Source organism: Leptinotarsa decemlineata, unplaced genomic scaffold, assembly GCF_025532065.1.
Source record: "Leptinotarsa decemlineata unplaced genomic scaffold, Ldec_3_MD MMD2_tig00026340_RagTag_RagTag, whole genome shotgun sequence".
NCBI classification, from domain to species: Eukaryota; Metazoa; Arthropoda; class Insecta; order Coleoptera; family Chrysomelidae; genus Leptinotarsa; species Leptinotarsa decemlineata.
In genome coordinates this window covers 1-15,947 of record NW_027412694.1, presented here as the reverse complement: position 1 = coordinate 15,947, position 15,947 = coordinate 1, and the positions used below count along the sequence as shown (strand labels likewise).

General features: G+C 35.7%; 1 protein-coding gene across 1 annotated transcript in view; it reads left to right on the top strand.

The window, feature by feature from the left end:
- Positions 1-15,844, top strand: part of LOC141485844 (uncharacterized) — a gene marked incomplete at its 3' end in the record, with an annotated part of 52,972 nt that extends 37,128 nt beyond the window's left edge. Inside the window, exons 4-8 of the mRNA XM_074183392.1 lie at positions 972-1,249; positions 13,785-14,015; positions 14,073-14,326; positions 15,515-15,617; positions 15,672-15,844. Of these exons, the coding sequence (XP_074039493.1) occupies positions 1,027-1,249; positions 13,785-14,015; positions 14,073-14,326; positions 15,515-15,617; positions 15,672-15,844 (984 nt within the window). The remainder of the gene's footprint in view (positions 1-971; positions 1,250-13,784; positions 14,016-14,072; positions 14,327-15,514; positions 15,618-15,671) is intronic.
- Between the last annotated feature and the right edge of the window lie 103 nt (positions 15,845-15,947).

The following is a 15,947-nucleotide window of genomic DNA, read 5'->3' as shown; positions in this document are numbered from 1 at the left end:
AAATAGAAGACATCATGAAAAGAGGGGGGATGGGGTTCATGGTAATGTAGCGGTGACAATTGAATCTCAAGGAGAAAGTGCAAGGCTCCAATACTATGTGTAAAGGTCAGGACTGCCACATAGCTCAAGGTCGTGAGACGCCCTCGAAGGTCGAACCACAAGATCACGTTCCGGAGACAGACTCGAATTTGAGGGTAAAAAAATCATGTTCAAGATCATACGACATTCACATATCTCGGATCTCAAGGTCAAATTTGATTTTCAAGGTCATATAGCCTTAAACATAGCTGAAGGTCTTGTGATATCTTTCAAGATCAAGGTCGAGTGGTGACGGGTCCTCAACCGGCCTTAGGACAACACTATTGCCTTGAGTTAGAGAAATTATTTAAGTCTCCCCGGATTCAGCTTCAACTACCTGCCTGATATCCGGATCCAGCATATAATACAGATGGTAGTTTCGTGATTGTATATGATATAAATCGATATGAAGAAACTCAATGGAACTGCAGACAAATGTTTCTTGGTAATAGCCTTCATCAGTACGGTTTCAAGTGCAGAAAAAAACATAAATTCACGTACTGATAAAAGCTGACTAGCCAGAAACACGTGTTTGCATTTTGTTAGTATTTCATACATCAATGTTCCTTGTTTTGATGTACTTACATCAAATACACTCACGAAACTAAAATATGTATTGTATACTGAAACTGGATATCACGCGTGTAGCTCAAACTGCATCTAACCCGAGACGATTTGGCCGAAACCATAAAGTTCAGATGGCTTCCGTTGATAACTTAGGCTATTTGTATTGTTTTCTGTAATCAAATGCTACCTACCCGTGCATTAAGCTGTACCGTACAGATGAAGCCTAATTAACTACAAACATGTTTTCATTTTGTAATAGTGCTTTGTCTATGAAATTTTGTTATTTTGAATGTGTGACATATTTTTGTATATTTACTAATTTTCAGTTTGCGCTACCTTCAAAATGAAACCGAACTCCCAACAACTCCTTCTGACAGCAATATGATATTATCACCAAATATGATCACCTCAAAACCCGTCGTATCATCACAAAAAATTGACAGTTTTCAACATCAACGATCAAACTCCCTATCGGAAATAAATGACAAAATTTTCAATATCGCTGTGAAGGATTCACTTCACAAAGTGAAATTACCTTCGTTGGATCCTTGTAGGCCGCTGCAAAAACGAAAAATTTTCAAAAATACCACTTCGTTGGATAACCGTAAGTAGAAAAGTTTCGTTTGTTCTGATAATTTCTACACCTTGTTCAACCCTGCTCTAACTTTTCTGAATGCCCCCTTAATGTTTGAAAAGGCATTCTAAAAGAAACGTAATTTTCAATAAAATAAACTAAAAAGAATCTTTTGACGGTGAGCGGAAAATTATTTCGATTAAAACTATTACGATTTTATAATTGGATTATAATATAATTAGTGATAACTTTATACATTATTGATCATCCTCCAAAATTAGATTTTGATGAGTTTATGTTAGATTATGATAAATAGGGATATGAATTTTCTCTGCCAGTTGTTATACTTACTGCATGAAGCAGTACAGCTGAATGTACAGTTCTCATTCTGAAAAATATTTCACTATCTATAAGATTTTCAATTTCCCAAAAATTTGAAACTTGCAATAAGGCTTATCGAATTTTTTAAGTGCATGAAATAGTCAAATTTCTCATTTCTACAAGTTCTACTAGTTGAAACATTCTACAGAAAATTTTATCATAAATAGTTTTCTAGTTTCAACTCAGCATCAGGTAATCAAACACCGTTATTTTAAAAAAATCATATTCCTTTTGGTGGAGATTGTTTGTGTTTTTGAATTTCTATCGCCTCCTTATATAATATTTGATAACGGCTCGAAGTCAAGCACTTGGGTCTCTTCGAAGGCAATAAATTGAGTGCATTTTCTGAACATATGTTCGGCTACTGCTGATTTGTCGATATGGCCCAGATTACAATTTATCTTGTTTTCAGGAAGAAGGTTCCAACACTTCAATCCGTCGTTCCAATAAACTGATCCACAGATACAAAGAATCCGGTACAACTCCGGAGATGTTATAGGTTATTTGGGGGTCCTTAATGACCCTAGACTGTCTATGATGTTTTTTGTAGTATCATGTTTCTTCAGTTATTATTCATGTTCATATAGCGAGTCTACAATTTTAGTTTGCAACTGACAGTTCTAATATTTATGTGACGTGTATTATTATAATCAATAAGCACATCGACTATTAGTATGGAAAGTGATCATTACAATCAGCTCATCACAATCATTATATGGCGACGAGGATAAACTAGTGAAAGTTTAGAATACAGACATATCAAACACTACGACAAAAACATTCAAAGCAAGCAGCCAACAAGCTAAACCAGAAAGATATTTCCAGAAAGATTTTCTCTGGAAAAAGAGGGCTGGGAGTAATTAGTGTGAAGTTAGCCACGCTTTTCCATCCACAGTTTCTGACGTGCCGACTATCCATGTTGGGATAGAGGAGAAATTGTAAGCAGTGTTGCCAAGTTTCTCATAAATTTAAGGCTGGTATTTAATTGGGCGATATCATACAAATGACCCGAACAAAACAAGAAAAATTTTCTAAACGTATATACACAGAGAAGAACTTGAAATAAAATTTTTCACTGATAATTTTTCATAAACGTATTGAGTAAACATAGGAAGCGTATTAACAATATCGATTTTGACACGCATTAATTTTTTTTTGAAGATGAATACTTCATATTCTCTGAAAAAACTTCTTATTTTCCAAATCAGGACGAGAACTTCGTGAAATTTTGTGGAATACCTTACTAAGGGGTATACCTTTTTATGGGGGTACTCATCTAAGATGTGTTCCTATTTTCCAATCTACTATGAGTACCCCCATGAAATTTTGTGAAAGACTATTCAGAGGAGTGTGCTAACAGGGTGAATCATAAAATTAGCGTGACATGCCGTACGGACTGCGATACGAATTTTTATTTTTCGAAAAATAAAAAAATTGTATTTTCCAATCTACGATGAGTAACCCATGAAATTTTGTGAAAGACCATTTAGAGAGGTGTGCTAACAGAATGGATCATCATCATCAAAAAATAAAAATTCGTATCGCAGTCCGTACGGCATGTCACGCTAACTTGATGATTCACCCTGTTAGCACACCCCTCTGGATAGAATTTCACAAAATTTCATGGGGGTACTCATCGTAGATTGGAAAATACAAATTTTTTATTTTCCAAACAATAAAAATCAGGATCGCAGTCCGTACGGCATGTCACGCTAATTTGATGATTCACCCTGTTAGTACACCCCTCTGAATAGTCTTTCACGAAATTTTATGGGGGTACTCATCGAAGATTGAAAAATATGAATTTTTCATGTTCCTAATCATAAAAATTCTTATCGCAGTCCGTACGGCATCTTACGCTGATTTGATGATTCATCCCGTTAGCACACCCCTCTGAATAGTCTTTCACAAAATTTCATGAGGGTACTCATCGTAGATTGGAAAATAAGAATTTTTTATTTTTCGAAAAAAAAATTCGTATCGCAGTCCGTACGGCATGTCACGCTAATTTGATGATTCACCCTGTTAGCACACCCCTCTGAATAGAATTTCACAAAATTTCATGATGGTACTCATCGTACATTAGAAAATACGAATTTTTTATTTTTTGGAAAATAAAAATTCGTATCGCAGTCCGTACGGCATGTCACTTTAATTCGATGATTCACCCTGTTAGCACATTCCTCTGAATAGTCTTTCACAGAATTTCATGGGGTACTCATCGTAATTGGAAAATAGGAATTTTTTATTTTTCTTAAAATAAAATTTTTATCGCAGTCCGTACGGCATGTCACGCTAATTTGATGATTCACCCTGTTAGCACACCCCTCTGAATAGAATTTCACAAAATTTCATGGGGGTACTCATCGTAGATTGGAAAATAATTTTTTTTTATTTTTCAAACAATAAAAATCAGGATCGCAAGGCGTACGGCATGTCACGCTAACTTGATGATTCACCCTGTTAGCACACCCCTCTGAATAGTATTTCACAAAATTTCATGGGGGTACTCATCGTAGATTGAAAAATACGAATTTTTCATTTTTCAAACAATAAAAATTAGTATCGCAGTCTGTACGGCATGTCACGCTAATTTGATGATTCACCCTGTTAGTACACCCCTCTGAATAGTCTTTCACGAAATTTCATGGGGGTACTCATCGTAGATTGGAAAATAAGATTTTTTTATTTTTCGAAAAAAAAAAAATTCGTATCGCAGTTCGTTCGGCATGTCACGCTAATTTGATGATTCACCCTATCAGCACATCCCTCTGAATAGTCTTTCACAAAATTTCATGGGGTACTCATCGTAGATTGCAAAATAAGAATTTTTTATTTTTCGAAAAAAAAAATCGTATCGCAGTCCGTACGGCATGTCACGCTAATTCGATGATTCACCCTATTAGCACACCCCTTTGAATAGTATTTCACAAAATTTCTTGGGAGTACTCATCGTAGATTGGAAAATACGAATTTTTTATTTTTCAAACAATAAAAATTAGTATCGCAGTCCGTACGGCATGCCACGCTAACTTGACGATTCACCCTGTAGCACACCCCTCTGAATAGTATTTCACAAAATTTCATGGGGGTACTCATCGTAGATTGGAAAATACGAATTTTTCATTTTTCAAACAATAAAAATTAGTATCGCAGTCTGTACGGCATGTCACGCTAATTTGATGATTCACCCTGTTAGTACACCCCTCTGAATAGTCTTTCACGAAATTTCATGGGGTACTCATCGTAGATTGGAAAATAAGATTTTTTTATTTTTCGAAAAAAAAAAATTCGTATCGCAGTCCGTTCGGCATGTCACACTAATTTGATGATTCACCCTATTAGCACATCCCTCTGAATAGTCTTTCACAAAATTTCATGGGGGAACTCATCGTAAATTGAAAAATAGGAATTTTTTATTTTTCTAAAAATAAAATTTTTTATCGCAGTCCGTACGGCATGTCACGCTAATTTGATGATTCACCCTGTTAGCACACCCCTCTGAATAGAATTTCACAAAATTTCATGGGGGTACTCATCGTAGATTGGAAAATACAATTTTTTATTTTTCAAACAATAAAAATCAGGATCGCAAGGCGTACGGCATGTCACGCTAACTTGATGATTCACCCTGTTAGCACACCCCTCTGAATAGTATTTCACAAAATTGCATGGGCGTACTCATCGTAGATTGGAAAATACGAATTTTTCATTTTTCAAACAATAAAAATTAGTATCGCAGTCTGTACGGCATGTCACGCTAATTTGATGATTCACCCTGTTAGTACACCCTCTGAATAGTCTTTCACGAAATTTCATGGGGGTACTCATCGTAGATTGGAAAATAAGATTTTTTTATTTTTCGAAAAAAAAAATTCGTATCGCAGTCCGTTCGGCATGTCAGGCTAATTTGATGATTCACCCTATTAGCACACCCCTCTGAATAGTATTTCACAAAATTTCATGGGGGTACTCATCGTAGATTGGAAAATACGAATTTTTTATTTTTCGAAAAATAAAAATTCGTATCGCAGTCCGTACGGCATGTCACGCTAATTCGATGATTCACCCTGTTAGCACACCCCTCTGAATAGTCTTTCACAAAATTTCATGGGGGTACTCATCGTAGATTGAAAAATATAAATTTTTCATTTTCCTAACTATAAAAATTCGTATCGCAGTCCTTACGGCATATTACGCTGATTTGATGATTCATCCTGTTAGCACACCCCTCTGAATAGTCTTTCACAAAATTTCATGGGGGTACTCATCGTAGATTGGAAAATAAGAATTTTTTTATTTTGCGAAAAATAAAAAATTCGTATGGCAGTCCGTACGGCATGTCACGCTAATTTGATGATTCACCCTGTTAGCACACACTCATCGTAGATGAGTACCCCCATGAAAGGTATACCCCGTAGAAAGGCATTCCACAAAATTTCACGAAGTCCCCACCGTGATTTGGAAAATGAGAATTTTTGTCAAAGAATAGAAAGTATTCATCTTCAAACAAAATTTTTGATTTGTTTGGCTCATTTGTATGATATCGCCAAATTGGGCGATTGGGGATTGGGGTATTTAATTAAATACCAGCCTCAGATTCATGAGAAACTTGGCAACACTGCTTACAATTTCTCGTTTATCCCAACAAAGCGTGGTTAACTTCACACTAATCTGGGAGTATTACATACAACATTTCAAAATGGAATTACAACTTCATGGTCTGGACACAAACGATGAGCCTACTAAAGTGAAACGACGTAATTTGCTTTTGAGCAAGGTAGGACCTGAATATTTTGAGATTCTAGTTGATCATTTTGAGTTTTGAGCCAGATGAAGTGAAAACAAAATCTTTTGACGATATTGTGAACGTACTAAACAAATATCATGGTAAGACAAAATATATTCTGACTCAAAGGGTAGCATTTGTGCTCCGTTATCGAAAGGACAGTGAAACCATTACGCAGTTTATGAACATTTTCCGTGGACTGGCAGGAAATTGTGAATTTTCCGATAGTTTGAAGGAACGTCTTCGAGATCAACTAGTTATTGGTATCTGTGCAATCATTTTATTTGTATTCCTTTTATTGTTCAAAGGGAAATGGCGACATTGTCAACCTCGTCAATTCCCAATCGCTATCCTTGGATGTGCCCTTGGCAAGCGAACTTAAAAAGAGATAAGTCTCAAGGTCAGTCTGTTCAAAATCTGTCTGTTCAAAATCGTTTTTCCATTAACTAGCTGTCGCACCCGTACGAACGAAAACCCTCAGACGTCGAAACTTGTGCGAGCTAAGGAATAACGAGATCTTACCTTTTAACGTGTGATTCCTAACACGGGTTGGACGATAGCAAGTGAAGATCAATCGTTCAGACTAGGGCTTGAACCACCGACCAACACGGCAGTCAATTCGAGTGAGTGAACAAAGTACCCACGCCGAACCGCTTGGCTACCGACCGACCATTACCGCACATTGCGGTAATGGTCGGTCATCATCATCATCTGCAATACATTAAAATAGTTATAGTTACACGTTCACGTTTCATTACTCGTCCCTAACAAGGGTGGTCCTTCGCTCACAATCAACAGCATCAACAACATGGCTTGGCAACAGGAATTAATTAGGTTACATCCAAATAATACAGCCACCCTGGAAGAAATTGAAGCAACAGCATTTTATTTTGGAACTGGCTCTGCTACAGTCGAGATAGGACAGTTTAGTGTCAAACGTACAAATATTGTAAATTCAGGTTTCGAACGATCAAGTACATTTCCAGAACATCTTGAACGCAACGACAGAAGTTATAAATTCAAACAAGATAAATACAATTTCACTCTGACTTCGAACATGGAAAAATACTGTTTATCATGTGGAAAATCACGCCACAAGGGGAAAGACTCTCATGTCCTGCTAAATATAAAAAGTGTTCAGCATGTGGAGCAATGAATCATTTCTGAAAAGTTTGCATAACAACGGAATATGCTCGAATACAAAATAAAAAAAATATATGACATGTACATGACGCAGAAACGAAGGACGGTAATGAAAGTGGTGATACAAATGTACGAAACATACAGCGTGACTCACGGTCGATGGTCGGTTAGACGTTTCTGGAAAACGCAAAGCGTGATTTTTCTGAAAATTCCACCTCTCACAATTCCTTACTGTTCTATCGATCTAAAATATTTCCAGCATTGCGGCGTTGCCACTTCCATCAAAAAGTTCTAGCAACTTAATTTTTTAAATGGAACACCCCGTATGTTAATACATTTTTGGAATCGCTCTAGTATTTTAATACTTTCTTGTTAATAATGTCCCATACCTATCTCTATCTGTTTTCGAGATAAAAAAATAAGTTGTGCTAAATATGGTCCAAAACATAGCCTTAATTGAAATTAAGTACATCAGTACTCTCAATTCATGAAAAGTTGATATTTTGATGATAGTTTGGACAAACTCGAAATATTCAAATAATACCAACAAATCGACTCCATATCATACAGGGCGTGCTAAAATTACTATTATTTCCAATGTGCATAAAGTAGTCAAAAGTTCATTTTATCAAGTGAAATCCCCTGTATATTACTCGGTAAATTGAAAGATGATGAAAAATGCTTCAGATGATATATCATGTCTCTATACCTAAATCGTCAAGTTTTCTCAATAAAGTCGCTTCTTCTAGAAACATATTTTTTTTTTAGAAGTTGGATTTAGGTAGCAGTGGAATTATCATGTAGGTATCCTGAATTAACACCAATGAACGAGAGGAAGTTTGTAAGGTTACAAATAATTTCCTTAACTATGGCTCAAAGTTTCCAGGGACAACTGTACCAAAAATCAGTCATTTCTAGGTAAAAAGTAAGATTTTGTGGGCTAAAACATGTGAAAGTACAAACAATAACAGAATAGGATAATTCAACTGGAATGAGCTGGCGCTCCGTCCAGTTGAAACCACGAATTCCTATATTCCTCTAAAGGCAAATTTTCAAGAAAATCAGTTACAGTCGTCCTTAATATTTGGAGATATCTCTCTGCATTCAGTGTGTCTTCATAAATAAAAAAGCTAATTTTATTGTTCTTCAGAATACAGAAAACATTCAGGTCAATTTTTTTCTTGAAAACCCATTTTTTTTTGTAACATGATGATTATGATCAGCCCAAAAATGTGTATTCCTTCTATTGAAAATACCATCCCTTGTAAATTTTGATTCGTCGCTCCAAATTATTTTTGACAAAAATTCCCGATCTTCCTGTGTATGAATCAAAAGGGATTCACAAAAATGCATTCTACGTTCGAAGTCTTCTGCTTTTAGAGCTTGAACTTTGGTAAATTTATACGGATGCATTCCGTGATTTTTCCAAATTCGTTGTACTGAAGCATGTGATACATCTAAATCTTTTCCTGCACTGCGAATGGAAGCTTCTGGATATGCATAAAAATATGCCAAAACGTTAACAGTATTGTCCTCATTTGAAGTAACGATTTTGGTAATGTTGAAGGCGCTTTTAACATGGAGCCATAGTTAAGGAAATGATTTTGTAATCTTACAAACTTCCTCTCGTTCATTGTTGTTAATTCAGGATACATTTGGTTGAATTTTATACAAGTTCTTGCAATGATTTGATCACACTGTCCGTGTATAATAAATAATTTCATACTCGGATGACTTCTTACTGTGCTGGTCAATTATGTTATTACATATATACCGATCTTAATTACCTGAATTTGGTACCTGAATGTTTTGGTACCTCAGTTCTTCTTCTTCTTGATATGACCTCATCTCCCCTTAAAGGTTCCACACGGAACAAACCCGAAGAATAATTTCAACATATTCCTGTCGTGAAAACCTTCGATTAACACGATTAACGAGGAAGGAATGTTATACTCAGTCACGATTACGAGCAGGCAGTCTTTGGTTCCGTAACAGGTTTATTCTAGGCTCCGGAAAGATCGCCTGTTCTTCTTGAATGATGTTGTCATTGGCTTGTATCTTTATGTTCACGTTCACAGGTTGTGTCATGCTTTTTGGTGGAATCTTCATCTTGCAATGCATTAGAAACACATGTCATTAAAGTTTTCTCAGAATCCTTGGCATGTTCCTGTTTTTGTTCCACTTGGTTAGGTTGGTTCAAACGAGGTCTTAACTGATCTCCATGCTTCCTCTTTGGTGTTCCATTCACCTCAACGATATATGAATACGGTTCAGTTTGATCCATTACTGTTCCTGGTGTGGATCCTTTACCTAGTGGATTATTCACCCAGACCGTCTGATTAGGATGAAATATCGAGTCCTTCGAACCATGATCACGAATTCGTTTCGGATCAAGTTCTGTCTCATCCATGTTTCTGAATATAAGTCACGTTTCAATTGGTCGAACATAGTACATAAATGTTGTCCAAATATCAATTCGCTTGGAGCCCTGCCTGTCGAACGACAGGTAGAACTAAGATATTACGATAAGTCAACAAAAGACTTTGTAAACGTTCATCTTGACTTTTCTCTCTTATCCACTAGTTGACATGCGATCTTTGAAAGTCTTCACTGTTCTTTCCGCAAGTCCATTTGTCTTGGGGTGATACGGTGTTGATCGAATATGTGTGATACCATAAGACTTACACAATAATCCAAATTCTTCAGCGGTTAACTGAGGATCATTATCCGACACACTTATTTTCGGATAACCTAATTTCGAAAACACTTCACGAAGCACGTTAATTGTTGATGATTCGTGGAAAAAAACTGACCCAATACCCTTCGAACTCGCATCACTTGTAACTACTACTGTCAATTCATGATTGAAATGTACCGGAGCTGATGAACTAAGGACATTTTTCAATTCATGGATAATTTTTCATCATAAAGTGTCCACTTGAATGTTGGGTTGTTTTTCAGGTGTCTGTATAATGGAACGCAAATAACATGTCGATTTGGTATGAAACGTCCATAATAAGTTATTGATCCCAAGAAAGATCTCAGTTCACTTACATTTGTAGGAGTTGGCATATCACTTACAGCTTCAATGCGTTCTGATGTAGGATGTAATCCTTCTGCATCAATTTTGTGACCCAAAAATGTCACACAGCTTTGTAACCATCTATACTTCGATTGTTGTGTTTTAACTCCTGCTAACCGTAATCTTTCTGAAACTTGTCTCAGTCGTATCATATATAAATACTTATTTGTTGCAGTTATCAAAATATCATCCAAATATCATACTGTTCCATCAATATCTGCTAGAGATTGATCCATTAAGTTTTGAGATGAGGATAGTGCGAAATTTACCCCAAAAGGAAGTCTTTTATAGCCATAATAACCTTGGATTGTTGATATAACTAAATATTTCCTTGAATCAGTATGAACTTGCAACTGAAGATATGCATCCTTCAGATAGATTTTGGAAAAGTATCGGCCTCCGCTGAATTTTGACATTATATCTTCGAAACGCGGAAGAGGGTAATCATTTTTTCTCACATGAGGATTTATTGTTACTGAAAAATTCCCACAAATGCGAATGCTTCTATTCGATTCGATTGCCAAAACTATGGGTGTTGCCCATCACTACTTTCATTGCCGTCCTTCGTTTCAGTGACATGTACCTACATGTCGTGTATTCTTTTTCTGGTTTTGTATTCGAGCGTGTCCCGTTGTTATGCAAACTTTTGAGAAATAATTCAATGCTCCACATGCTGAGAATTTTTATATTTTTAGCAGGACATGAGTCACTTCTTCTGTGGCGTAATTTTCCACAGGATAAACAGTCTTTTTCCATGTTTAATATCAGAGTGTTCGACTGTAACGAAGCCTGTTCCAAAATAAATGCTGTTGCTTCAATTTTTTTTCAGGAGGCTGTATTATTTAGATGTAACCTAATTAATTCCTGTTGCCAGGCCATGTTGTTGATACCAATAAGTAGTTGATCTCGAAGACTTTGCTTCAAACTATCGGAAAATTCACAATTTCTTGCCAGTCCACGGAGAATGTTCATAAACTGCGTAATGGTTTCACTGTCCTTTCGATAACGGAGCGCAAATGCTACCCTTTGAGACAGAATATATCAGTTGACATTGTTCCCTTAAATACGAATGACACAGTTCAAATTATTTGGTTGGTTCAGCTTGTTGGCTGCTTGTGTTGAATGTTTTTGTCGTACTGTTTGATATGTTTATCTTTCTAAACTCTCACTGGTTTATCCTCGTCGCCATAAAATGTGGTATGGTTGAGTTGATTGCAATAATCACTTTTATTACTGATAGTCGATGTGTTTGTTTATTGTTATAATCAACATCACAGAACATCCGAACTGTCAGATGAAAAACTAACATTGTAAACATGGGACATGATACTACATTATTCATGTTCATATAGCGACTCTACTTGTTTACAACTTTAGTTTTCAACTGACAGTTCTAATGTTTATGTGACGTTTATTAATATGTGTTTAATAAAAAATACATCGATTATTAGTATAGAAAATGATTATTGCAATCAGCTCAACCACACTACAGTTTTTGTTGACTTGACATGATTTTACGTTGATTTTCGGGTCGTATTGCGAGACATAAGTTCCACTTATGTCTCGTTTGCGTTCACGCAGTTATTTTTATTAAATATTTCTCTTGGCAATTCACATTTTGTCTTCAATCGAAGACCGCCTGCCCGGTACTGACAGCCTATCGGGCTGTTTCAGTCTATCGGGCCTAAAAGCCATGGCTTTTAACGGCAATCCAGTGATACGGTTTCACAGATTGTGGTACAACCCATTTGTCTGTAGGGCAGACCGGGGTGGAAGTCAAATTTTTTGTCTTTTGCATTTTTAGTGTCCTTTTTATTAATAATCAATAATATTCTTATCAATAGATAGTATTTTTATACTCTTTTGCAAAGAATTTTTTTTCTCCAACCACATCCATCGAGGAAATATAACAATTCTTATGGAAAAGAAAAAGTGTGACTTTCAACCCCATGCCGGAGATGGTTGTCGCAGTATCTGGGGCAGGTAGTCATATAGTTAATTGAGAGGTATAAACAAACATTCTTATGAATAATTTCATTCAAAGTGGAATAATATACGTAACTTATTGAATTCAAGAAGAGATAAAAAGTGTTTTATTCGTAAGAAAAAATAAATTTGCTCCAAATGAATAACTTCCATCTGGTATCCTAAATAACAAAATTTAAGTCCATCAGTCCGAAATGCTTGTAAATGAAAGATACCCCACCTAAAGAAATTATATTCAGACACTTTAAATTTAGTGAATATACGAATTCACAATTATGGCAAATTTAACCTGGTAGCTTTGTATGGCAAATTTAACCTGGTAGTATCTGCGGTATTATCATGGGAAAGCGTCAGTAGAGGCCTATATCTGTGATGGACAGTGGTATAAAATCATTGTCCCAATTGAATGGACAAAGAGAGCCTTTGCAATATTTTTTGTATTTCATATATCGTCTTTTGGTTTTCTCGATGATTCACCTTGCTGATCCATTGCATTGTTGATGAATTTTTCAAAGTTCCCCAAACTGACCTGCCCAAAGGTTGTAAGAGGTGAGGACAGTATGGTGGCAGTACTATGTCATTTTTTTCACAAACTTCAATCCTTCGATGGACAAGTGAGAGCTGTTTTCGAGGCAGATAGTACATTTATAGTTTGGGTCTCCGGTACACTGTTCTGATGACTTTACTGATTTTAATTCACTTTTCCTCTCTTTTTGAATGTGTCTCAGTTTTGTAGAGTAGGTACTTGGGTCCTTTAAAATGCGATTTCGTGGGCTCTTTCTCTCGGTAGCTAGTTCTCTCAACACAAGAGAAATAGACGCCAAGGACATTCTGACAAATCAGCAGTATTGAAAAAAGCACTAAGAAAGGGGAGCCACGTGATCGCATTTGAAACGAACGAAGTAATCATTAGAACTCAGAGCAACTGTCTAGGACTATATAAGGAAACGATAGAAATTCAGTAAAACAATTTCCATAAAAAAAAAAGAGGTAAGTAACATCGATGAAGTTTAGACCTAGACTTGATTGTGCAAGAATCAGGTTTTGAGGACAAGTAAAACACTCAGTCTGAAACCGTATAGCCCTTGATAATGTATACCGTAGTCGTAGAGGAAATAGCTTTGATACGGTTATCTTCAGCCATGACAGTTCTCACTTCTTGAGAAACCAATATCGTTTTTCAGTGCCAGAAGAGGCTGAATATCCAGAAGAACGTCAAAGGATAGAATCGAGGAATGCATTCAGTTCTCCTCAAGAACGCACTGATTTCAACGATTCAATTTCGCCCTTCGGAAGACCATCACTTCGTCAGAAAAACCTTTCGCAATGCCTCTTGCTGGGACCTCAAAACCTCGAGAAAATATTCGACAACAAGCAGATAATTGAAAATTCGCAAACGCTCTTTCTCAATAAAGGTTACTTCACAAATCAATTGCACAAATCGAAATATTCAAACAAGATACATCATTCAGTTTCAGTGGAATACAAGAAAGATAGAACTGCTGAGGACGTGCTTGTAGATTTGAGTGCCGAAAATGAAAAAAAAATCGACGAACATAGAGTAATAACACTGTTGAGTGAACTGTATGAATGCTTAGAAAAGGAGAATATGATCAATCAGAAAGTCGCATCGAAAACAAAGATTAGGATTTTAAAATGCTTGTATACGTTCGTCGATACGCAGAACGAGCAGATTTTGATAAATATTGCGAAAGTTATATTATCGGTAAGTATATATCAAATGCAATAAAAATGTTGCAAGATCTAAAAACAATTTTCTGGTAGAGTACGCAAGTTTTGCGGTAAAAGTAAAAACTGACCAATACTTGATGAAATTTCATAATATTTTTTTTTCAATTCAGTTAGTACTGAACACGCCTGAAGAACCTGTTGTATAGTGACATACGTATATCGCTTCGCTTCCTGCTACTCTATGCTGCAAACTCAGATTGAAGCACATGTATCTCTGTGTAGCATTCCACTGTGTCTCTGTTTGCATGTGTTCATCACTTTCTGTAGACCTCTCCTGAATTATCAAGTAGTAGTGTAAGAGTTCTCGTCGATGGGTAGGACCGTACTTGAAAATACCATAAACTTTTATTCGTGTATTATTTTTGAATCATCAAAAACAAAGAAAATAATAATTTTTCTATCAAAAACAATAGTTTTTAGTAATTTCATTTAACAAATTTCATTTTTTTAATCTTTCAACTCTATAGGTGAAGAGTTTGATTTGAAATATCATTATAGCAATATTTCAAACTGACTCTGTAGTCATCTGCCTAACATGTGTCGAGAATGCAATGATGGATGGATGTCACTGAGGAAGTTACAAATGATACTAATACTTCATTGAATTTATTTTTCTTAAAGACAAAGTTCCATTTGGATAGGAATAGTCAGTAATTGAGAACTGATGTATGTGGAGAAAATTTTGATAACACCAATCTTTTTATGTGAAACGAACGTTTCAGTTCAGTTCAGTCTATTCCTAACATTGATAAGTGTAAGCGTAAGACAAAAGCAAGAGAAAGTGAAGTAAACTAGTGAATCCGAAAGTTTTTAAGTTGTATTTTCACATTATTGAATGAAGTCATCACTCAGTCATCAACAGTCACTCATTCAAAATATTCATAATCTCTTCTTCACAAAATTTTTGTCTGATCACTGGGAATTGAGATAATTATTCAACTACAGTTACGCTCATGCTATCACAATATGTGAATGAATTGATTTTTCGATGAAATTGCATTTCGTAGTAGAAAACACGCTTTACATTTTAATCTTGTTGTCATCCCCATCAAAATTTTCTATGCATTAACATTGTCCTTCTCATTCGGGGTGATTAAAAATTCATTTTCCAAATTTCCTTTCAAAAGACCACTTCTATTAATGAAGGTTTGTTATTTTTTAGCTAAAAGTAACAGGTAATAACCTAAGTGGAGTGTGCAAGCTAATTTTCAAAGTTGCGAAGGATGACAAAAATGACAATTTGTTCTTCCAGAAAAATCTGTTAGGTATGTCACTGAAAGAATGAATTGAAAACTCAACTAAAAGCTGGTATTTTTCAGAATTGTTTCTCGATGCTTTGGGTAGGTCAAGTCCCTTAGATGATGCCGAAGCTTGTGTTTACGGATATGGCGCCGTCAAGTTTCTAACAATGAATCAAAAGCTCTTGGAAAAAATTTTGGGACTGGGAATATTGCAACTTATGGTATTGCATATTAAAATAATAAATGTGACGGTGAGTATAAATTTCTGAAATCAGGTAAACCTTTAGAACTATCAGGAATGAATTGAGTATGAAAAATAGAATAGAAATTGTGAGTTGTAAAACTTAAAGTTGA